The sequence below is a fragment of the Aegilops tauschii genome, chromosome 7 (assembly GCF_002575655.3).
Source record: "Aegilops tauschii subsp. strangulata cultivar AL8/78 chromosome 7, Aet v6.0, whole genome shotgun sequence".
Taxonomy (NCBI): domain Eukaryota; kingdom Viridiplantae; phylum Streptophyta; class Magnoliopsida; order Poales; family Poaceae; genus Aegilops; species Aegilops tauschii.
The window spans coordinates 592,187,352-592,212,471 of record NC_053041.3 but is presented as its reverse complement, the minus strand read 5'-3'; the positions used below and the strand labels follow the sequence as shown (position 1 = coordinate 592,212,471).

The 25,120-nt window shown below is 49.0% G+C and overlaps 1 protein-coding gene and 1 non-coding gene across 2 annotated transcripts in view; one reads left to right on the top strand and one right to left on the bottom strand.

Moving 5' to 3' along the window:
• LOC109765428 (serine carboxypeptidase-like 51) overlaps window positions 1–22,391 on the top strand; it is a 36,821-nt gene extending 14,430 nt beyond the window's left edge. Inside the window, exons 5-13 of the mRNA XM_020324214.3 lie at window positions 20,113–20,224; window positions 20,363–20,406; window positions 20,519–20,586; window positions 20,716–20,821; window positions 20,926–21,162; window positions 21,285–21,356; window positions 21,881–21,933; window positions 22,038–22,176; window positions 22,323–22,391. Coding sequence (XP_020179803.1) covers window positions 20,113–20,224; window positions 20,363–20,406; window positions 20,519–20,586; window positions 20,716–20,821; window positions 20,926–21,162; window positions 21,285–21,356; window positions 21,881–21,933; window positions 22,038–22,176; window positions 22,323–22,391 — 900 coding nt within the window. The remainder of the gene's footprint in view (window positions 1–20,112; window positions 20,225–20,362; window positions 20,407–20,518; window positions 20,587–20,715; window positions 20,822–20,925; window positions 21,163–21,284; window positions 21,357–21,880; window positions 21,934–22,037; window positions 22,177–22,322) is intronic.
• Window positions 22,392–24,126: 1,735 nt separating this feature from the next.
• Window positions 24,127–24,208, bottom strand: TRNAS-AGA (transfer RNA serine (anticodon AGA)). Its single transcript has one exon. It is a non-coding gene; the product is annotated as a tRNA-Ser (tRNA).
• Between the last annotated feature and the right edge of the window lie 912 nt (window positions 24,209–25,120).

The following is a 25,120-nucleotide window of genomic DNA, read 5'->3' as shown; positions in this document are numbered from 1 at the left end:
ACATGCAGGGTGGTGTCGTGGCATGTCCGAAGAGGCGGCACGCGTCTCCGGGGTGTGGCCCCCCTCACGGACGGCGCCGCCGCCGGCACCTGGAGGGGTGAAACTGACGCGTAGGGTCTCCACGGAGGGGATCTTGCTGTGGGTATGGCCCAGATGTTGCTCCAAAGTGTTCCTATGGGCTGACCTAACACAACCGGGGGGAGAGTTCCACTGGTCAAAGCCCGTCCGTGTAAAGTCAAAGGGCTAGATCTCGTGGTCTAACGCTACAGGGTTATGCGGGACGGGGGCCCTGGGGGTAGCAATGCTACCGGAGCGTCGCACCGGGCCCTCATACATGCGGGGTGGTGTGGTGTCATGTCCGAAGAGGCGACACGCGTCTCCGGGGTGTGGCCCCCCTCACGGACGGCGCCGCCGCCGGCACCTGGAGGGGTGAAACGGACGCGTAGGGTCTCCACGGAGGGGATCTTGCTGTGGGTATGGCCCGGATGTTGCTCCAAAGTGTTCCTATGGGCTGACCTAACACAACCTGGGGGAGAGTTCAACTGGTCAAAGCCCGTCCGTGTAAAGTCAAAGGGCTAGATCTCGTGGTCTAACGCTACAGGGTTAGGCGGGACGGGGGCCCTGGGGGTAGCAATGCTACCGGAGCGTCGCACCGGGCCCTCATACATGCGGGGTGGTGTGGTGGCATGTCCGAAGAGGCGGCACGCGTCTCCGGGGTGTGGCCACCCTCACGGACGGCGCCGCCGCCGGCACCTGGAGGGGTGAAACGGACGCGTCGGGTCTACACGGAGGGGATCTTGCTATGGGTTTGGCCCGGATGTTGCTCCAAAGTGTTCCTATGGGCTAACCTAACACAACCGGGGGGAGAGTTCCACTGGTCAAAGCCCGTCCGTGTAAAGTCAAAGGGCTAGATCTCGTGGTCTAATGCTACAGGGTTAGGCGGGACGAGGACCCTGGGGGTAGCAATGCCACAACCCATAGGAACACTTTGGAGCAACATACGGGCCAGTCCCACAGCAAGTTCCCCTTCATGTAGACCCGACGCGTCCGTTTCCCCCCTCCAGGTGCCGGCGGCGGCGCCGTCCATGAGGGGGGCACACCCCGGAGACGCGTGCCGCCTCTTCGGACATGCCACCACAACACCCCGCATGTATGAGGTCCCGGTGCGACGCTCCGGTGGCATTGCTACACCCCCAGGGCCCCCGTCCCGCCTAACCCTGTAGTGTTTGACCATGTGATCTAGCCCTTTGACTTTGCACGGACGGGCTTTGACCAGTGGAACTCTCCACCCGGTCGTGTTAGGTCAGCCCATAGGAACACTTTGGAGCAACATCCGGGCAAAAGCCACAGTAAGATCCCCTCTGTGTAGACCCGACGCGTCCGTTTCCCCCCTCCAGGTGCCGGCGGCGGTGCCGTCCGTGAGAGGGGGCACACCCCGGAGACGCGTGCCGCCTCTTCGGACATGCCAGCACACTGTACGGCATGTATGAGGTCCCGGTGCGACGCTCCAGTGGCATTGCTACCCCCCATGGCCTAACCCCCCAGGGTCCTGGTGTCACGGGCGTCGCACCGGGTACCGGGTCCCATACAGACGGTAAACTAATCATTGAATTGATTAAAAACTCCGGTATTCATCATTGAAAACGTACTATCACTGTGAAACCTTTAGTGCCCGGGCACCGGGCCGGCTGCCCGGGCACTGAAAGTTTCACAGTAATTGTCCACTTTCTTCATATAAGTCTAATGAATACCGGAGCTTATAACGAATGGATTAGTGAACAATTTAAACAGGTCAAATTGCTTTTCCCTCTGCGAGGTGGGACTATTTCTTAAAAAAATTATGGTTTGCATATATGCCGACGGCCTAGCCGTCGGCATAGGCCTCCCATCTATGCCGATGGCCGGGCCGTCGGCATATGTCCACGTTATCCACTCCCCCCGGGCTGCTGACATGTGGGCCGAGCCTATGCCGACGGCCATGCCGTCGGCATAGGGCCAACCTTATCCCCTCGGCTACCCTCCTCCTCCACTCATTTCTCTCCCTCACCGCACCCGACCCCGACCCCTACAGCCACCGCCCACCTCCTCCGCCGCCCGCCCTCCCCGCCCCGACCCCGGGCCGGCAGCCCCGCCCCGACTCCGGGCCGGCCGCCGCCTCCCCGCCCCGACTCCGAGCCCGCCGCCGCCCGCGCCTCCCCGCCCCGACCCCCCTCCGGCCTCCCTGCCCCGACCCCCTCCGGCCGCCCCGCCCCGACCCCCCTCCGGCCTCCCCGCTCCGACCACACGCCGGCCGCCCCGCCCCGACCCCCCGCCGGCCTCCTATAACACCCCAAAATTTTTTGACCTTGTTTTATTAATTAAAATTTTGCCAGGAAATTAAATTTTTCTGGATTTCTCTTTTGATTTCAGAACCTCTCTTTTCTTTAATATTGTGGAGTTTGACCTCAAGTGGAACTTTCCAAAAGTATTATTGGACCTGTATACTCTCTCAATAAAACAATTCTTTATCAGTGGATTTATTTGCATAATTGTTTTTCCTGAGTTTTATTCTTTTAAAATGATCTTTCAAAAATTTGGAGCCTCTTTTGCACTGCAACCATTTGATTAATGCATTTAAAATTTTCACCAAAATTTGGGGATGTCATGTGATGTTCCCACATCACTTTTATGCAAAAACATCTTTTGGTTATTGGAGATTTTGAGCTCTACATCAACTTTTCAAATCTGGTCCAGTAGGTATTTTTGCACTACAACCTATTTAAATATTTCCCTGAAAATTCTTCCAAGTGTTTGGAGATGTCAGTAGATGCTTATAACTCAGCTTCATGCAAAAACCCAGGGATGTTCTTTGAAAAATTTGAGTGAATCAACCTCATTTTCATTCTGCTCCAGTTTGGTGATATGTACTGCAACCCTAATTTATTTTGCTCTGGTGCCCATGAGCTTTTTCCTACTTATAGTCCTCCCTACCAAACCTTAAGTCCAGGAGATTGGACCCATTGGAGTATTTTTAGTGCATGCAATGATAGCTTTTAGTTTCTGCCCAAAACTGGTTTTCTCAGAAACTTGCACTAACAAATTTCTGTTTTTGCCAAACTAACCTTACCACCTTGTTTGGCTACTAAAGAGACTAGGATCTGGAGCTTTTGGCCACCCCAAGAGTTGCCTAGATGCCCATGGCATTCTGTCAAACACCCTGTGTGCAGGAGCAGTTTTGGCATGTTTTCTAGTTTGCACTGTGTACTTAATCCACTGACCCAGCAACCTTGTCCACTAAGATCCTAGCTACTCCTAACCTAGGTCTGCTAATTGCCAGCCTCACCCAAGCCCTATGGCACGCTTTGGCATTTGGCCGAACAGTTGGCGTGCGCGCTCTGGGTGCGCCTAGAGCGCACGTTTTGCACGCGCGCGCACCGAGCTGCCGCGTCGCACTGCCGCCCTCGCCGCGTCCCACCCCTGGCCCTTGCTCACCTGCAGAGCCACGCCCTGCCCTCGCCCTCTCGCCAGAACCCTCCAAGCCACCCCTGGCGCCCTACAGCGCCGCCGTCAGGGCTCTGCCATGGACGGCGCCGCCCAAGCCACCCGCGCGCGCCAGCTGCCCCTGGGAACAGCCCGAGCTCATCCACATACTCGTCGGCACGCGCTCCTCGCCGCCACGTCGCCCTGCAGCTACAGAGCGACGGTCGCCGGCGTTCTTATCCACGGCCGCCGCGGGATCAACCTCGAACGCCTATATAAGGGGACCCCGAGCTCGACCAAGCCCTCGGGCAACCTCGTTCTATCCCCCTAGTGCCCCCAACACCCAGCAATCGACGTCGGGAAGCTTTCTTCCCCGTCTCCGGCCAGTTCGGTCGCCGCCACAATCCAGTGCAATGCGTCGCAACCAGACCCTCCCCCATCCATCCAACACCACCACCCGTCTCCCCATGGTCTTGCGGAGCTGCCCAGCGCCTCAGCCTCGACCAAGGACCACTATAGCCCGAAGCCCCTTTTACTCCTGAACCACCGTCCGCCGCGGAGCTCGCCGCCGGTGACTTCCTCTGTCCCCACCTGCCTAGCGCCCACCGGGAGGACCGCCCTAGACTGGCGGATCCATCCCTGCCCTCGGGGCCCCATGGGGAGCTGCCGTTCGCCGACGGCGATCGCCGGAGTCCCGCCTCCGCTCGGGCAGAGAGAGAGGAGGGAGAGGGGGACTAGTCAAACCTGACCAGTGGGCCCCCTGGACCCAATGTCAGTGACCCACGCGCCACCCACGCTGGCTTTAGTGGAAGCGCAAAGTCCCGAGTACGTCTCCTCTGCTTCGAAAGCTTATTCTGTATCGAAACGTTTTCTTTTTCTGGTTTTATTAAAAACAGAACTTTGACTGGCTATATCTTTTAAAATAAAACTCCAAATGAGTTGATTATTTTTCCTACCTCTCTCAAATTTCATCTAGTTTATTTTAAGATTTATTTCAAAAATATTTGGGACAACTTTTTGTACTGTTTTTGAAATATATTTTATTTGCATATTTTTCAAAATAGGAAATGGAGAGAGAAGAAAACTTTCAAAAAGTTTTGGTATGCACACTTCCTCTCCACAACCTAAAGGCAAGCATTCTGAACTCTGGCATAATATTTTTGTGTGGTGTTTTGGTACGGTTACGACACCCCTTGACTTGGAGCATACGTTATTTTTTAAGTGACGATAAAGTCATACGCATGAGTGCATATTGGAGATGCTTTGCTGTTAGTAATGGATATGCTGGTGATGGTAATCATCCTCGTAAGCTTCTCATGCATACAGGAAGGAAGTCGGGAAAGTCGCGGTCTTGGGTAGACACGAGCTTCTCCCTAGTTCCTCGTTAAGACGAGTATGTCCGGTATGGTATGGTGAGGCTTGATGAGTGGTGAGTTTATCTGTTAATGGAAACATATTTGTCATGCTAAGAATACTTGGACCTCCTGAGTCGGCCGTAGGTCGAGTCTTGTTCAGTAACTCCCCCTACTTGTGTCGTATTACCACTTGTCCCTGCCGCAGGTAGGGTACGGTTCAGTAAGTTGTCAACCCCGTCCTAGCACACACCGTACAGAGAGGCCATGGTGGAAGATACCGGAGGCCTCCGGTAGGCATGCCACCTGGTCCGGGGGCATGGGTGTTTCCGGTTGGGACCGAGAGGGGGGCACCCCTTAGAGCGCGCGATATAAATTTGATCCCATGCTACGTCGAGGTTGTAGCCTCCCCACTTAGAGTTTTGCTTGACAGGTGTCGTGGGTGATTCCAGACACCGGTAAGTTAAGCTGGTGTGTGCAGGGCAGGCGTGTTTTCAATTAAAAGGCCGTAGGAGGAATTAGTCCCGATGGACTAAATAAATCCGTTACTCGTGGGTAAAGAGTACACCCTCTGCAGAGGTTAAATCTATTCGGATAGTCATGTCCATGGGTAAGGGCTACAGTTTGAGATGGGTCTAGTAACGGTCTTCGGATGGAGAAACGGCTAAACTAGAACATAGTAACGGTCTTCGGATGGAGAAACGGCTAAACTAGAACATAGTAACGGTCTTCGGATGGAGAAACGGCTATACTAGAACATTGGTTATGACCTATGACATATGAGGACTATGTTTATTATTATTATGGACTAACCATTTACATTATTTGAATTATTAAGTATCCCTGGGACGGTTCTACCTCCTGGATACTCACTGCGATTATTATTTATAAGCCCTTTATGTGGCGTCGCTCAGACGCCCGACTGCGGCATGCTTGTTATTTATTTATTCTTTATAAGCCCTTTTTGTGGTGTCGCTCAGACGCCCGACTGTGGCATGCTTGTTATTTATTTATTCTCTATAAGCCCTTTATGTGGTGTCGCTCAGATGCCCGACTGAGGCATGATTTACCTTATTATCCTTTCGAGGCGTCGCTTCAGACACTCGATCGGTGCATTCTAATTTTACTCCCGTATTGCATATTCATATTTTACCCGCATGCATACATCATGGACTTCGTTCTTTTCGTGACAGACGTTATGATCATAGAATATTTCGGAGCATGATTACCCCTTGTTATATTATACCCGTGTTCATAATGTTTGCGAGTACATTCAAAAGTACTTACTGGCTTGTCCCTGGCTATTGTCTTGGCCAGATTTCTCGCATGGTGATAAGCATTGCGATGACAGCCCCGGAACCTGTGCAATGATGATAGCAGCCTCGCGAAGATAGGAGTTATCCTGGTCAGCTGTTCCTGTGGGGAAATGGAGTCCCATAGACGCAGTTGAACCACAAACCGCTTCCGCCATCAACCACTAGAAACCAAGTGTTGTACTCATAGGCCACAATGGTCTTGTACTACATATTTTGTACTTTGCTTGGAATTCTTGTATCAAGTTGGTGCCTCATCAACTAATAGTAATCCTGGGGCTGGTGAGCACAAAGGCCATTTTCTGGGAATTTAATATCCCGAAAAACCCGGTCCTGACAAACTTGGTATCAGAGCCAGGCTGACCATTGGCTAATCCTATCTTAGCCAGGTCAATAAACCTAGGTTAACCAGCCCACCAGACCTTAACCTAACCCCGGCCAAGCTTCTCGCGTAAGATAGCCACACAGTGACCCCGACGCTTTTGGCAGTCGGTGCCCAACCTATCAGCCTAGCCTGTCGATCACGCGCCAGTGACCGACACCTAGCATGTCTCATTCGCAAGCGTGCGAAGGAAGACTCCATCTCCTTTTTCTATAAAAAGGGCATGCTAGCCTCAACCCACCACAGCACAGCCTCTTTCCCAAACCAAGCCACGATGCCTGGCCCCATTGTTCACAATGAGACCACAGCCACCAACCTTGGAGGTTTTGTGACCGTGCTCGCAAACCTCACCCACCGTGCCTATGCATTAGAAGAGCCCCCAGAATATGTTGTGTACCAAGGACTCATGAGCGGTGAGAGCCGTCAGTTCTGGGCCACTGTACACATCTATGGTAGGGGTCTATCACCAGAACGCCCCTACAGGTTCACTGGAAGGACAACTTCCTTTGAGCCACAAGCCATCCAACTGGCAGCTCGAGAAGCTATAGTTCAACTCCGGCACTTGTCGCCCAGAGTTAACTGTCGCTCGTTTTACTACTACCCTAACCGTAACGGGTATGGTAGGCCGCCCCAGGTTGCCAACGGAGATCACGAGACGGATCCTGCACTATTGCATCTGGTGCGCTATGTAAGTGCACTAGAGGAACTGTTCGATCAAATCACCCTTGATCTGATCGCAGCTCGTGGAGAACTGGTTCGCCGAGCCCCGGCGAGAGGAGAAGAGGAGCCCGACGCCGACAATCCAGTCGTGCTGTTCGGACACCCAATCGAGTCCTTGCGGTCTGCCCCAGACATCGGCCAAAATACCTTGGTGTCCCCAGAAGTGCTTCGTCGCCTTTTGGGAACACACTCCAACGGGGTTGTGGCCAACAATCCCCGCGATGGTCATCATCGCAACCCCGACCCTGCAGCCCCTCAACCTCATCCGGCTAATCCCGACGGTGAAACCCGTGGAGAAGCCTCGACGTCCTCAAGGCCAGCCCACTTAGACATTAACGAAGTTGACTAAGTCGCTCGAGTAGTAACGAGCCTTAATATTTCTGCGCCTTGTAATTGTGTGATCCTGTATCACCATTATTAAGTGATGTCTGTTTGTGCGCCCCTACTTTTAAATAGTAGCCAGGCATAAGTACGTCAGTGTACAGTTACATTTTTTTTATTCCGGGCGCAGCTACCAAAACCACCCCGACGACACCCACAATATGCGTCACATTTATGAGATATGAGTATCTGTGGCTTTGACCCCGACCCCAAACTAGTTAGCCTTCACCACGGTAAATAACCCAGCCACAATGCTATATAAAAGGCCACCTCGTGACCTTGCCAAGTGCCCCTCACCTTGTGCGCAACACTCACAGCCATTTCTTTGCCATGCCGACCCCCAGTATTTATCTAAGAACTCCAGACGCAACCCCGGGTAGTTTTGTTAAATTACTATGGGACTTTACCTGCAGTACCATGAGTGCCATCCATCCACCCCAGTACGAGTTGCTCAAATCGAGGATCACCCCTTCCACCTCGAAGTATTGGGCACTGGTGCACATCCCTTCCGCAAACCCAAACCAAGACCCAACGGAAGTTTCCTTCGTGGGGAAATCCATGCCGACTCCGCATATGGCCATAGAAGCTGCTGCGTACGAAGCGCTTGCTCGTCTTCGATTCGTGGTACCCTATGCCAGCGAACGAGGGTATTATTACTTTCCGAGTCGTGCAGCACCCGGAGAAGTAGCATCTTTTCTCGGTGGGCGAATTGAGAGAGATCCGGTACTGGCCAACCTTGCCCAGTATGTTATCGCTCAGGAACGTTTGACTCAGCGGGTAATGGGTTATCTCCAGAGCCTCGCTGATTTGAATCCTCAGATCGCCATCGGCAGACCACTGAGGCCCGACCAGGAGAGACGCATTCATCGGCTAGTCAACCCGCTTCCCCCGATAGAAGAGGAGTGTGCCCCTGTACCAGAGATGTTTTCTCAGGACCCTGTCCTTTTGTCGTTTTCCTTGTAAACGTCATAGCTATGTTTATTTGTGTGTTGCAGCTTATGATTGTACCCTCAGTTTGTGCAATGAGCAAACTCTTGGTTTCAACTAATGGGAGTATTATTTTTAAAACAACCCTTAGCAAATCTCGAGGACGAGATTTTTCTTAAGGGGGGTAGTGTTGTAACACCCCAAAAATTTTGACCTTGTTTTATTAATTAAAATTTTGCCAGGAAATTAAATTTTTCTGGATTTCTCTTTTGATTTCAGAACCTCTCTTTTCTTTAATATTGTGGAGTTTGACCTCAAGTGGAACTTTCCAAAAGTATTATTGGACCTGTATACTCTCTCAATAAAACAATTTTTTATCAGTGGATTTATTTGCATAATTGTTTTTCCTGAGTTTTATTCTTTTAAAATGATCTTTCAAAAATTTGCAGCCTCTTTTGCACTGCAACCATTTGATTAATGCATTTAAAATTTTCACCAAAATTTGGGGATGTCATGTGATGTTCCCACATCACTTTTATGCAAAAAACATCTTTTGGTTATTGGAGATTTTGAGCTCTACATCAACTTTTCAAATCTGGTCCAGTAGGTATTTTTGCACTACAACATATTTAAATATTTCCCTAAAAATTCTTCCAAGTGTTTGGAGATGTCAGTAGATGCTTATAACTCAGCTTCATGCAAAAACCCAGGGATGTTCTTTGAAAAATTTGAGTGAATCAACCTCATTTTCATTCTGCTCCAGTTTGGTGATTTGTACTGCAACCCTAATTTATTTTGCTCTGGTGCCCATGAGCTTTTTCCTACTTATAGTCCTCCCTACCAAACCCTTAAGTCCAGGAGATTGGACCCATTGGAGTATTTTTAGTGCATGCAATGATAGCTTTTAGTTTCTGCCCAAAACTGGTTTTCTCAGAAACTTGCACTAACATGTTTCTGTTTTTACCAAACTAACCTTACCACCTTCTTTGGCTACTAAAGAGACTAGGATCTGGAGTTTTTGGCCACCCCAAGACTTGCCTAGATGCCCATGGCATTCTGTCAAACACCCTGTGTGCAGGAGCAGTTTTGGCATGTTTTCTAGTTTGCACTGTGTACTTAATCCACTGACCCAGCAACCTTGTCCACTAAGATCCTAGCTACTCCTAACCTAGGTCTGCTAATTGCCAGCCTCACCCAAGCCCGATGGCATGCTTTGGCATTTGGCCGAACAGTTGGCGTGCGCGCTATGGGCGCGCCCAGAGCGCACGTTTTGCACGCGCGCGCACCGAGCCGCCTCGTCGCACTACCGCCCTCCACGCGTCCCGCCCCTGGCCCTTGCTCGCCTGCAGAGCCACGCCCTGCCCTCGCCCTCTCGCCAGAACCCTCCAAGCCACCCCTGGCGCCCTACAGCGCCGCCGTCAGGGCTCCCTTGGCGGCACGCCGGCGTCGGCAGCAGGCTCTGCCATGGACGGCGCCGCCCAAGCCACCCGCGCGCGCCAGCTGCCCCCTGGGAACTGCCCGAGCTCATCCACATACTCGTCGGCACGCGCTCATCGCCGCCACGTCGCCCTGCAGCTACAGAGCGACGGTCGCCGGCGTTCTTATCCACGGCCGCTGCGGGACCAACCTCGAACGCCTATATAAGGGGACCCCCGAGCTCAACCAAGCCCTCGGGCAACCTCGTTCTATCCCCCTAGTGCCCCCAACACCCAGCAATCAACGTCGGGAAGCTTTCTTCCCCGTCTCCGGCCAGTTCGGTCGCCGCCACAATCCAGTGCAATGCGTCGCAACCAGACCCTCCCCCGTCCATCCAACACCACCACCCGTCTCCCCATGGTCTTGCGGAGCTGCCCAGCGCCTCAGCCTCGACCAAGGACCACCATAGCCCGAAGCCCCTTTTACTCCCGAACCACCGTCCGCCGCGGAGCTCGCCGCCGGTGACTTCCTCCGTCCCCACCTTCCTAGTGCCCACTTGGAGGACCGCCCTAGCCTGGCGGATCCATCCCTGCCCTCGGGGCCCCGTGGGGAGCTGCCATTCGCCGACGGCGATCGCTGGAGTCCCGCCTCCGCTGGTGCAGAGAGAGAGGAGGGAGAGGGGGACTAGTCAAACCTGACCAGTGGGCCCCCTGGACCCACTGTCAGTGACCCACGCGCCAACCACGCTGGCTTTAGTGGAAGCGCAAAGTCCCGAGTATGTCTCCTCTGCTTCGAAAGCGTATTCTGTATCGAAACGTTTTCTTTTTCTGGTTTTATTAAAAACAGAACTTTGACTGGCTATATCTTTTAAAATAAAACTCCAAATGAGTTGATTCTTTTTCCTACCTCTCTCAAATTTCATCTAGTTTATTTTAAGATTTATTTCAAAAATATTTGGGACAACTTTTTGTACTGTTTTTGAAATATATGTTATTTGCATATTTTCAAAATAGGAAATGGAGAGAGAAGAAAACTTTCAAAAAGTTTTGGAATGCACACTTCCTCTCCACAACCTGAAGGCAAGCTTTTTGAACTCTGGCATAATATTTTTGTGTGGTGTTTTGATACGGTTACGACACCCCTTGACTTGGAGCATACGTTATTTTTTAAGTGACGATAAAGTCATACGCATGAGTGCATATTGGAGATGCTTTGCTGTTAGTAATGGATATGCCGGTGATGGTAATCATCCTCGTAAGCTTCTCATGCATACCGGAAGGAAGTCGGGAAAGTCGCGGTCTTGGGTAGACACGAGCTTGTCCCTAGTTCCTCGTTGAGACGAGTATGTCCGGTATGGTATGGTGAGGCTTGATGAGTGGTGAGTTTATCTGTTAATGGAAATATATTTGTCATGCTAAGAATACTTGGACCTCCTGAGTCGACCGTAGGTCGAGTCTTGTTCAGTAACTCCCCCTACTTGTGTCGTATTACCACTTGTCCCTGCCGCAGGTAGGGTACGGTTCAGTAAGTTGTCAACCCCGTCCTAGCACACACCGTACAGAGAGGCCATGGTGGAAGATACCGGAGGCCTCCGGTAGGCATGCCACCTGGTCCGGGGGCATGGGTGTTTCCGGTTGGGACCGAGAGGGGGGCAACCCTTAGAGCGCGCGATATAAATTTGATCCCATGCTACGTCGAGGTTGTAGCCTCCCCACTTAGAGTTTTGCTTGACAGGTGTCGTGGGTGATTCCAGACACCGGTAAGTTAAGCTGGTGTGTGCAGGGCAGGCGTGTTTTCAATTAAAAGGCCGTAGGCGGAATTAGTCCCGATGGACTAAATAAATCCATTACTCGTGGGTAAAGAGTACACCCTCTGCAGAGGTTAAATCTATTCGGATAGTCATGTCCATGGGTAAGGGCTACAGTCTGAGATGGGTCTAGTAACGGTCTTCGGATGGAGAAACGGCTAAACTAGAACATAGTAACGGTCTTCGGATGGTGAAACGGCTAAACTAGAACATAGTAACGGTCTTCGGATGGAGAAACGGCTATACTAGAACATTGGTTATGACCTATGACATATGAGGACTATGTTTATTATTATTATGGACTAACCAATTACATTATTTGAATTATTAAGTATCCCTGGGACGGTTCTACCTCCTGGATACTCACTGCGATTATTATTTATAAGCCCTTTATGTGGCGTCGCTCAGACGCCCGACTGCGGCATGCTTGTTATTTATTTATTCTTTATAAGCCTTTTTTGTGGTGTCGCTCAGACGCCCGACTGTGGCATGCTTGTTATTTATTTATTCTCTATAAGCCCTTTATGTGGTGTCGCTCAGACGCCCGACTGAGGCATGATTTACCTTATTATCCTTTCGAGGCGTCGCTTCAGACACTCGATCGGTGCATTCTAATTTTACTCCCGTATTGCATATTCATATTTTACCCGCATGCGTACATCATGGACTTCGTTCTTTTCGTGACAGACGTTATGATCATAGAATATTTCGGAGCATGATTACCCCTTGTTATATTATACCCGTGTTCATAATGTTTGCGAGTACATTCAAAAGTACTTACTGGCTTGTCCCTGGCTATTGTCTTGGCCAGATTTCTCGCATGGTGATAAGCATTGCGATGACAGCCCCGAAACCTGCGCAATGATGATAGCAGCCTCGCGAAGATAGGAGTTATCCTGGTCAGCTGTTCCTGTGGGGAAATGGAGTCCCATAGACGCAGTTGAACCACAAACCGCTTCCGCCATCAACCACTAGAAACCAAGTGTTGTACTCATAGGGCACAATGGTCTTGTACTACATATTTTGTACTTTGCTTGGAATTCTTGTATCAAGTTGGTGCCTCATCAGCTAACAGTAATCCTGGGGCTGGTGAGCACAAAGGCCATTTTTTGGGAATTTAATATCCTGAAAAACCCGGTCCTGACACCTCCCCGCCCCGACTCCGCGCCTCCCCGCCCCGACCCCGGGCCGGCCGCCCCGCCCCGACTCCGCGGCGCCCCGCGCCTGCCCCGCGCCGGCCGCCCCGCCCCGACTCTCTCGAAGGTGAAAATTTTATGTATTTTTTAGTGTTTTTAGTAATTTTGTAGCTAGTTAGATAGGTATTTAGATAGATATTTAGATAGTTAGATACATAGTTAGATAGATAGTTATATAGATAGTTAGATAGGTAGATAGTTAGATAGATAGTGAGATAGGTAGTTAAAAAAATTGGTTAGATGAGATGCTATATGTTGCATATCTTGCAAAAAAAATTGGTTCGATGAGATGAATCAATGATTATGACGAATAGGTGATAATGATGATGATGAATATGTGATGACGATGATGAATATATTGTTAATGTTGTTAGTTTTTTTGCCTACATGATGCAAAAATAAATGAATGCATGTTTAAATGTTTTAAATATGCTCTATTAGTTGTGATGTTCTAATTTTTTGTCGCGATGGAATTTGCAGGCTTTGTGGTGTCGCATTTCATCGGAGTGACCGTTGTCCGACGCGTTGGTCCCCCTGAGCATCCCTCTGCTGTTCAACTACTTCCTCTACAGCCGAGGGTGAGCTACAAGTCCATCTCCTCCCTTTTTTCATATCACTAGATTTCATTCTCAAGTCACCTGGCGTAACCTAGGCGTCTCCCGTCCGAAAGGGTTGCATCGATAAATATGCATTCAATTGCATATTTATCACCGCAGCTCTTTCGGATTGTCCATCGTTTTCCACGGACAGCCCGAGGATGTGTAGATTGGGTATGTTCTCCATGTTCTACCCTGTTCCGAGACAGGATTTCGGCGGCGCCTCCCCATTGTTCTCCGGAGCACATTCTCTCGGCTATTTGCCGAGATGTGTATCTGGAGAATAGCGGGGAGGTGCTGCCGAAATTTTATCTCGGAACGGGGTAGAATGGAGAACGTACTCAATCTACACATCCTCGGGTGGGATTAGGACCCATCTTTACCTATTAGAGATGTAGGTGGATTCAATGCGGTAGAAACTGAAAATTTGATGTGATTAATTTATGTGAATCCTTAATTATGTTGTGTGGCTTGCAAAAAAGCAGAGGATGGCAGATAATCAGTGGATGTACAGTGGTTTTATCCGTCGGAATCGAGTAACATCAGAGTGGATCGCGAAAACCGATGTGTATTTGAAGGAGATATTCCGTCGTCCAATGAGAATTATCCCACCATGCCCCTATGCGAGATGTGCCAGACGTCACCGTAGAAATCAGATGGACATGAGTGAGCACCTTCGCACGCACGGATATATGCCAAACTTTGACATGCCGCCGATAAACATAGCCGAGCAGGACCGTGGTAGAGAGGAGGTGATGCGACAACGCATCGATGGATATGAGGACGACGGGGTCAGGGACATGCTAGATGATGTCATTGTTGCAGAAACGACAAATGCGACACCTTCATAGAATGAACCGGAGGAGCCGGAGGCAACCGCAAAGGCCTTCTTGGAGGTCTTGGCCTCGTCGAAGAAACCTCTTTATGCGGGTGCGAAAATATCTCAGCTGGATGCCATCTCGCAACTGATTGCAGTCAAGGCTGAGTACGGCTGTAGCCAGAAATGCTTCGAAGCATTCTTGGGAGTATGGGCTAACAGCCTCCCTGAGGGTCATGAACTGCCGAAAAGCATGTACGATACAAAGAAAATCATGAAGGCACTCTCTATGGATTATGAGAAAATAGATGTTTGCCCGAAGAATTGCCTTTTGTTTAGGCACGAGTATGCGGATGACAAGTACTATAGGCAGTGCGGTTCGTCTCGGTACATTGAGGTGGTCGGTGAGGATGGTGAGAAAAAGCAGCTAACCATCCCCATTAAGGTTCTTCAGTATCTTGATTTTATAAAAAGACTGCAGCGCCTTTTCATCACGAAGGAGTCTGCCAAAATGATGAAGTGGCACAAGGAAGGTATAAGGTACTTATCTGGCTGAAACACATTTTGAAGTTCACCGATGGTTATGCATCGAATATAAGTAAGGGAGTCAATCTTTCAACGGGCAAAGTGACCGGCCTGAAGAGTCATGACTACCATGTATGGATTGAGCAGATAATGCAGGTGATGGTTTGAGGCTATGTCCCCGAGCATGTCTGGCGAGTGCTTGCCGAGCTAAGCCATTTCTTCCGCACGCTCTGTGCTAAAGAAGTAAGTAAAGACGTGATTGAAAAATTGCATAAGAAGGCACTGGATTTGATAGTCAAGCTAGAGAAGATCTTTCCGCCAGGCTTCTTTACACCGATGACACATCTCATTCTGCACCTCGCGAACGAGGTATTGTTGGGGGGTCCTGTGAAAAATCGCTGGCAGTACGGCCCTGAGAGACAGAACAAGCATCTCCAACAGAAATGTGGAAACAAAGCTAAGATTGAAGCTTCCATAGCTGAGGCAGTTATCCTAGAGGAGGTGTCAGACCTCAGGACATCATACTATCCAGACCACGTTCCCCATCTGCATAACCAGGTGCCTCGATACAATATAGAAGAGCCGAAGTATCAACCCAGGCTCCATCTATTCAACGCACAAGGTGGGAGGGCTGGGGCCTCGAAACCTTATAACATGCTATGACAAGAGTGGGAGGACCTCATGTTCTATATCTTGCACAACATCAGGGAAGTTGAGGAAGTGTGGATGAGGTAATACCACTACACCATTCCTTTATGTCTTCCACATCATCATGTTCTATGTTCACTTAGTCCCGGTCTAACACCGCTTTTCTTTTTTTAGTGATTTCGTTCAAGAGGAATGGACGGGAATGAATCCTCCTACTGAGGCGGAGGCACTTACTCTTCTCCGTCATGGAAACCCTGGACGTAAAAATTTTGTTGCTTGGTTCATGGAGAAAGTAATTTTCCACACTCCCCTATTAAATACCTAGTTCAACATTTATTAGTTAACTAATGCACGCAACAATTTCAATTATACTTGTAGGGAAAAGATCTGAACATATCTATGGATGATGAATTGAGATGGGTTTCCATGGGTTTTGACCCTGCCGTCATGCATGTAAAAAGTATGATGTGAATGGGTATCGCTTCCATACAGAGGAGCACCAGAACAGCCGGCCTGATCCCAAAACTATAAATACCGGAGTGTACACCCCCAGTCAAAATTCAGTAGACTACTACGAAAGGGTACAAAATATATACGAGATTAAATTCCACCAGGGGCGCGAGACCCTAAGTCTGCCTATGTTCAAATGTCGATGGTTCGATCCGCGGGAGGGGGTAAAACATACGCCTTCCATTGGTTTGGTCGAAGTTAAACCATCAACCGTCTATGCCGGAGCCGATCTCTTCATTGCGGCTACCCAAGCTACACAAGTATATTATCTGCCTTACCCATGCCAGAAAGAGTACCTAAAGGGTTGGGAAGTTGTGTTCAAGGTGTCGCCACATGGTAAGCTACCGAACCCGAATGAAGACGATTACTACAACATTAACCCCATGACATACGAGGGAGTATTCTATCAAGAGCAACCTGATGATGATGATGTGGTTAGAAACGATGACGCTAGACCATTGGGTGATGATGATGTGGATCCAAACGACGACGATGCACGGAATGATGGTGAGACCATTGTCAATGAAAATGACATACTTATGCTAGAAAAGTTAAACGAAGACGCTGACGACGAGGAAGAGCCTCCACCTCCGTCAGACAACGAAGCTGATATGATTGATAGTGACGATGAGACGGACCGAGAAAGAGGTTACAACAGTGATGATTCATATGGTTTCTAGCAGATGTACGTTTCAAGTCTTTTTTTCTATAGTTTAGGAATATGCCTTTTTATGCATTTTTATTAATGTGTTTATTATCATGCATTTTCCTTCATTTCATTAATTTACTAATTGCTTATTCTCTTTTCAATGCAGGTTCGTGGAACATGGGCTAGGGGAAGGCCGACGGCGTGGGTTTCCTATGCAAGGTCGTCGGCCTGCCTAGTCGGAGTGGTCGAGCACGTAATCCTCCCCCCCGGCTACTTGACGATGACTCCTCACAGGGAGGTCGAGGGAGAGGTGCCCCTAGAGGAGGAGGGGGCGGGGGGAGAGCCCCTAGAGGGCGAGGTGGTGGGGGGAGAGCCACTACAGGGGGTCGCGGCCAGAAAGAGCGCACCCTCACCGACTTAGGGGTGTTGTCTTCGAGGCCATCCTTTAGTGAGGTACCCTCCTCTAGTGAGGTACCCTCCTCTGGCGAGGAGGAGGAGGAGGACGAGGCAGGCGAGGAGGAGGAGGAGGTTCGGGATGGGGCCGAGGAGGTGGAGGAGGAGGAGGTTCGGGATGGGGCCGAGGAGGAGGTGGAGGAGGAGGACGAGGAGAAGGAGGATGAGGAGGAGGTTGGGGAGGGGGAGGCAGGCGAGGAGGAGGGTGGTGGCGGGGATGATGGTGGTGGCGGGGAGGGGGTTGACAACAAGGGGTGGCTGCGTGGTAACGCAAAGCTACCAAAGCAGGTTCCTGCTACTGAGGAGCAGAAGTGGCTCATTGAGCCCACAGGGAAAGAGTAAGTGCGACTTTATAATAATTTCATTATTTTGCTTGTCACATGCTCATTCCGGTTGTTATTTATTTTGCTTGTCACATGCTAATAGTTCATTCTTTTGCAGCAACTGGATATATTCTAAAGGGGTCCGTATTCCCAACGGCCTCATCACCGTCTTGCCGAAGTTACACTGGCTGGGGTTGTACTGTCCGGATCCAGTCAGGCACCCGGACCATCGGGTCTTGGCCACGAGCTGGGAGCACTGGGAAGGGGCCCTCCACGCGGACCATGGGACCCATGCCAAGGCCGTGATCACCACTTTCTGGGCGAGTTCTCTTTAGAAGCACAAGTCCATTCTAGTTTCATGAATGATTTAACTCATGGCTTCTTCCATTCTTGTTTCATGCATGATTGTAGAAATTCTATCGAGTTCTTCCGGAGCACATGGCCAGAGCGGACCAGATCGTGCTGCGCCAATGCAAGAAGAAGGCCCGCCAGATGCAGTACGAGGTGCGCTATGTGGCCATCTCGACATACCATCACGACTATCTTGGTGTGAAGATGACCAAGGAAGACGCGCGGAGGATGGGCATTACCTTGGAGAGGGACGAGTTCTTGAAGGTAAGTATAAAAGATTTTTCATTATGCTTTCATTATGCTTTCATTACCTTGTGGTACATTTCACCATTTCGTGTTGATATGCCATTATGCTTTCATTATGTAGGTGTTACCAAATTGGTGTTATGGAAAAGACCAGTCCTGGGCGGCATTGGTGGATCTTTGGTGTGATGAGGCTGGAGCCTGGGCGGCTATGAGAGTCAAAAACAAGGCTAACCAAGGGAAGGAGGGAGTACATGCTCAGGGAAACCGAAACCACTGTCTCCACAAGGCAGTTAATGTATGACTAACCCCATTAAACATTCTTCTTCTTCTATTTACCATCACTTTCTTATGTATGACTAACCTCTGTTTGGTGGTGCAGGAGGAGAAACTGAAGCGGCCGCTCTCACACATGCAGGCATGGGAGATCGCCCATACGTGGAAGGACCCCAAGCCTGGCGAGCCCAAGTACTACGTCAAGAAGACCGCGCATAGGAAGAAGGCCTACTCCGATGGGTATCTGGCGTTACATCCTGACACACCTGACCCCATTGCGGCGGATCTGGACGAAAGGGTGGTGGTGGGCATGGGGCCGAAGGAGCACGGTCGGGAGGCGGTTCTCGATGCTGTGATCACTCCTACTATCTCCTACACACAGCTCCGTCGGATCGACCCGACCCTGAGCCAGCGCACGAGCACGCCCATGAGCAGTGCACCGTCACAGTCCCTCTTTCAGGAGCAGCAAATTGTAAGTATTTTCCCTTTTATCTTCATTGCTCACTTTATTTTCTGCATTTAGTAGTTTTATGAGTTTCATCATGTCATACTGTAGGCCTACATGGAGTACACACGCCAGGAGACCATGGCGTGGCACGACCGCCTTCATGCATACCATCAGCAGAGGGATCGCCAGATGCAGCACGCTTTTAGGAAATGGCGGCCGGCAGGTGTCCTCAATGGCCATCAGCAGAGGGTCCTCCAGCACAACCAACGTTGCTGACCTTTGAGGAGTTTGTGGCACAGAACGCTGGCCCCTCGCCGGTTAGTTCATCCCCAATCTATTCACTCAAAGCATATCATGCCTTTCAACACAGTCATATATCCCGTTAATATGTCTTTTCAACATCCAGGGAACCGGTGGATCAACCGTTGGCGGTGGTCTTCGCAGCACTCCCGAGTCACGGAGCCCGACCACTCCGATCCACGCAGGCGGAGGCGGAGGTGGAGGTGGTCTTGGCGGTTCCGCTGCCGCTAGCAGTGACGACCTGGGCTTCGGCGGTCTTGGCGGTGACGACCTCCGCGGTGCTCGACGTCCTGGCGCTTAAGCCTTTGGGTCACATTGTGGCGGTTCTCGATGCTAGGATACTTATATGCTTGTGATGTTTCTTATCTTATTGTTGTTTCTGAGATTCTTATATGCTTGGTGGTGATGATACTTATATGTTTATGCTTTGCGATGCTTCTTATGATGTGTGATGATGAATTTGTTGTATGATGCTGCTCCTTATTGTTACGTGATGCTGCTTCTTATATATGTTGTGTATATTCAAATGAATTGAGCTGAAAAGAAACAGAAAAAGGAAAAAAAACTGGACAGAAACTATGCCGACGGCCTGGCCGTCGGCATAGGCCTGGCGTGAGCTCCCAGTGGCCGACACGTGGCAGGTCTATGCCGACGGCCTTGCCGTCGGCTTAGTTTGAAACTATGCCCCAGGAGCGCCCAGTTTCTGACACGTGGCATGTCTATGCCGACGGCCTAGCCGTTGGCATACTGACTTGCCCCAGGAGCAACGGCTTCTCGCAACGTGGCGAGAAGCCATTGGTCAACACTTGACGGCGGCCGCCGTTAGGCGACGACGTTGCCGACGGCCAGGGCCGTCGGCATGGATGTACGGCCACCGTCGGGATAGGGGCTATGCCGACGGTCATCCTGGCTACGCCGACGGATATGTTGCCGACGGCCCTATGCCGACGGGGACCGTCAGCATAGGCCTATCCCGACGGCTAGTCAGGGCTATGCCGACGGCCCTGGCCGTCGGCATAGGGTGCGATTCCTGTAGTGGTGGCCGAGTCCTACGGCGGCAAGTTCGCCGTCACCACCGCCCTCGCCGCGCTCAAGGCCATCCGCCAAGGACGCCTCCACGCCAAGCTTGGCGGTACAGCCAATATCTTAGCAAATCCATTAATTGATGATTAATGAGCTAGCAGCATGCTGCATGCATCTAATAATAATAATATCCATTAATAGATTTTCGGTGTATACTAATAATTGTACGTACTAACCATTCGTGCAGGTGTGGCCCTCGGGGATAGCTGGATTTCACCCGAGGACTCCGTGGTAAGTCTAAGTAATGAGATAGCTGTGGTTGCAAAAATCAATCGAGTAACTAATTAACAGAGTTACTCCCATATATTTACTGGATTCTTGTGGATTGGTTTACTGGATGCAGTTGTCGTGGGGGCCGTTACTGTACCAGCTGTCCCGGATCGACGAGAAGGGGCTGCAGCAATGCAACAGGTTAAAACATTCCAATTCTGCAACGCGATCTGCATGTTTTTTCGAAAGTACGCCAATAGCGTATCATATTTGCCATCATGCATGTTCAAAACCTTACGTACTTTTGACCTCTAGTACTTACCTACGCAGCCTGGCGCAGCAGATCAAGGCGCAGCTCAAGGCGAAGCAGTACGCGGCGGCCGAGAAGTCATGGGAGAAGCTCGAGTCTGCCGTCCACCAGCACAGCAACAACGTCGTGCGCATCTTCTTCCTCCCTCCTTCGCCTCTACTGCATCTGCTTTGTGTTCAAACTTCAAATTAGAGACATCGTGATCGTGGGGCTCGATCGTGTGGTGGCAGAACTTCTACAACATCCTCAAGGACAACTCAGCGACGGACGCGGCGGCTGTGAGAAAGGTGGGGTACACGAGCTACCTGAGCTCCAAGGCGACGAGGGAAGGCGGCCTGGACGGCCTCATGAACGCCGAGGTGAAGGCCAAGCTCGGCGTCGTCCCCCAAAACTTCACCTGGGGAGAGCAGGCGGGCGACGTGTTCGAGGCCCTCAGAGGCGACTTCATGAATCCTAGAATCCACGAGGTGATTGATCGATTCATTCATTGTTTATATTCTCCCCCTAACTAGTAGTAATTTCATTGCAGCTAATTGCAACCAATGGCTCGATTAATTAACCTACTGTGAGTGATGGTGGATATATGCAGGTTGACGAGCTCCTGAAACTTGGCGTGGAGGTGACCATCTACAGCGGAGGGACGCGGATTTTTACAGCTCAGGTTTCTGGACACCCCTTATCCTTACCCTCCAACATTGCTTTAAGATCTGTGCTAGACAACTAACTTTGTATATCAGATTTTCTCTTTTTTGTTTCTTCAAAATAAAACAACATATGAACTTCAAACTTTGCAAGACACCAAAACGTTCTAACTAGAATGTGAGAAAAAACTTTCAGATTTTTTTGTTAAACATAAATATACGAAATTAGATTTTTTGTATTAAAAAATGTACTTAGTATTTATATTGCACGAAAAATTCTAAAAGTTTTTTCCCACATTCTAGTAAGAATGTTTTGTTGAGCTGCCAAGTTTGAAGTTCATATGTTGTTATATATGGGAGAAACAAAAAAGACAAATATACTCGCACGAATTGCGATGCAAAAATGAGTGGCCAGATAAGGGGGTGTAGGAAAACCTATGCTTTCTCAAATGTTAACCTACAGCGGACAGGTATATATGGGTGAAAGACCCAAGCTCACGCGCATTTGTAATGAGATCCAACTAATCAACGTTGGTTCTGGCAGCTCGATCTCATCTGCGCAACCAAGGGAACACTGGACTGGGTCCAGAAGCTCAAGTAACTGCTGCAACTCACCTCTGCAGAATCCACTTCTCTCTTTCTCTGTGTTTGTAAGGACAATTGAGTTTATCCGTTGATGCATGTGTACATGTTGTCGTCAGGTGGGAAGGCCTGAAGAAGTTCACGGACGCGCCCAGAAAGCCGGTCTACTGCAAGGTGGGTGAGGCGGCCGGCACCCAGGCCTTCGTCAAGTCGTACAAGAACCTGAAATTCTATTGGATACTCGGATCCGGGCACATGGTAATCCATCACAGCACTTGCACTTGCGCTTTCATCAAATACCTAGGCACCTTATGGGGCCAGGCAGGTGTGCTGCTATATATGCTGCCTGTTGAATGTCCATGGTGGCTGAAATCTAATGCTCGACCGACCTTTTCCTCCGACAGGTACCGATCGACAACCCTTGTCCTGCACTCGAGATGCTGGGTGACATTACACATTCTCCTGCTGGGTAGAAAGAAGAAGTAAAAGAAGAAGACAACGACGACACACCACCCAGCCTTACACCAATAGAAGAAAGGATTTCTGTTTTCTTTTCACAGTTCAATGAATAGAGTCATAGAGAGACATCTGTTTGACCTTTATAGCAAACAGTACTGGTGTTGTGGTGCAGCTGTGTTACTTTTCGGTGAGAGGGTATAATCAAAAATCAAGATTTATTGCATACAGTCCGCGCAGTGGCGACCCGCGGCCAAAATCACTACTTCTCTAACAGATTACCACGGTCGATTGTTTCATTTTGGTTTGATCTACGTTGCTTTGGGTATTAAATTATGTTATGATTGTGTCTTTTTGGTTCGTATATCTTGTTGGGTGCTGATAGAGACGGTATTTGTTCTGAGAGGAGAGAAGGTTTGTTCGGTGTGTGATTGTGGTGTCCTTACAAATTTTGGAGTCGGTGTCAGACAGTGGTCATTGTGTGAGCCACTTGGAAGCTCCTATTCGACATTGGAACCTTGAAATTCCTACTATAACATTCACATGAGCTGCCCCACAAAATTCCTGCAAGCTCAACTCGGCTCCCTGGTCCACTCGCTCGCTTAGTATAATTTTTTCACTTGCTCCATCTTATAAAAAGCCATGGAAGTGAGAGAGGGGCTCACTGATTTTTAAAAATATTGCAAATTAAAAACCATGAGTTTAAAAATATGTTCATTTCTTTAAAAAAATCTTGGATTTCAAAAATATTCACAAATTTGAAATATTTTTTCTAAAATTAAGAAATGTTAAAAAAATGTTTGTGAACTTACAAAGTATTCATGAATTTTAAAAAAATGTTCAGGGATTGTTAAGAAAATGTTTACTATTATTTTTAATGTTGACAAATTGTAATAATAAATGTTCATGACTTAAAATGTGAAAATAATAAATGTTCGGCGGCTGTCGATCCCTGTTTCATGGCTCTTGTAGGTGCGTGTGTGGAACGGCCGCGGTCGACTTAAATAAAAATCAGAATCTAGAAATGGTGATTCTTTTTGTACGCTTCTAAAACAAAACAACATCCTCCAAGATAACCGCTGCTGGAGACCATTTGTCTGGTTAGAAACAAGCATAGGAAGTGTTCAAGAAAAGAAACAATCATAGCGAAAGAAGAAGAAAACAAACATAGGTGCGTAGCATTGCCCGGCTATCTTTTCTTTTAAGTTCATTAAATCAAAATATGCTCACTGATGATTTTTCAAATATTGCAAATGAAAAACCATGAATTTCAAAAATATGTTCAATTTTTTTTAAATCTGGGATTTCAAAAAATATTCGAAAATTTGAAATAAAGTTTGAAAATTTTAATGCTAAAAGATGTTGTAAAACTTAAAATTATTAATGAATTTTAAAAAAATGTTCAAGGATTGTACAAATGTTTACAGTTTTTTTAATGTTCATAAATTGTAATAAATGTTCATGAATTAAAATATGAAAATAAAATAAATGTTCAGCTGCTGTCGATCCCGTTTCTTGGCCCTTCTAGGTCCTTGTGTAGAACCGGCTGCGGTTGACTTAAATAAAAATAAAAATCTAGAAAAGGTGATTTTGGGGGGGGGGGGGTACGCTTCTTCTAGTCTAGAACAAAACAAAACAGTGTCCTCCAAGATAACCGCTGCTGGAGACCATTCTCTGGTTAGAAACAAGCATAGGGAATTGTTAAAAAAAACAAGCATGTGAAAGAAGAGGAAAACGAAAGGAAAAAAAAAGCGTGGTCGGCAGGATTCGAACCTGCGCGGGCAAAGCCCACATGATTTCTAGTCATGCCCGATAACCACTCCGGCACGACCACTTGCTTGTTTAACCATTGGCAGTAGGTTAGATAATGTAGTTCCCTTTCCTCATACAGTTATGTAGTACATAAACCGCATTGAACCAGAATGCTAGCAATTAAGCCATCTACACAGCGATCAATCAACCACAATATATACTCGCAGTCTCAAATGTACAGTGGCCGAACAACATCAACTCCTAATTTCACCGTTAGACACTCATCACTCACAAGCTCAGCATCTAGTTTCCTAGCCCATGTGGAGAACGATCGCCGGTCGTCTTCATAGAGACGAATTTTAGATTTCTATTTATTCTTGAGGACCAGCCTTTCCTGATACTCATGCAGTTTATCTAGAGGACTGGGCTTGATTATTAACCAAGGTACTCATGCTTTTAATGGTTGTATGCATCTTTAGTTGGTGTAGAGGTTGAGAAAGTGAAATTCTCCCTCATTTTTAAGAACAAGAACCGAATAGGGAGACCCCCCCCCCCCCCCCCCCCCCCCCCCCCCCCGCGCTAGGGCGGCTCGGGTGGAAAACCTAAACCGCGCCGCCGGGCGCCTCCATCCCCATCCTCCCCTCCATCTCCGCTGGAGGAAGCCGCCGGGCGGCTGACGGCGGCGGCAGAGGACCTCTTCCCTCTATGTAATGACTTTGTTAGGCTTCTCTATGGCCCCAATCGGTAATCAAGGGCTTCTTCTTCGACCTAGAGATATAGAGAGATATCAATTTCTTCTGCTTCACTTTGTTTCTTGGCACCCTGTACTGTAATGTACACTATGTGATGACTTTTGCCAGGCTTCAAGATTCAGTTCTTGGGAGCAATTCTTAATATTTGTCAGGCTTCAAGATTCACTTCACAAGCACCATGAGATTATTGTCTTACTTATGGCCCCCATCGGTAATCAAGGGCTTCGTCTTCGACCTAGAGC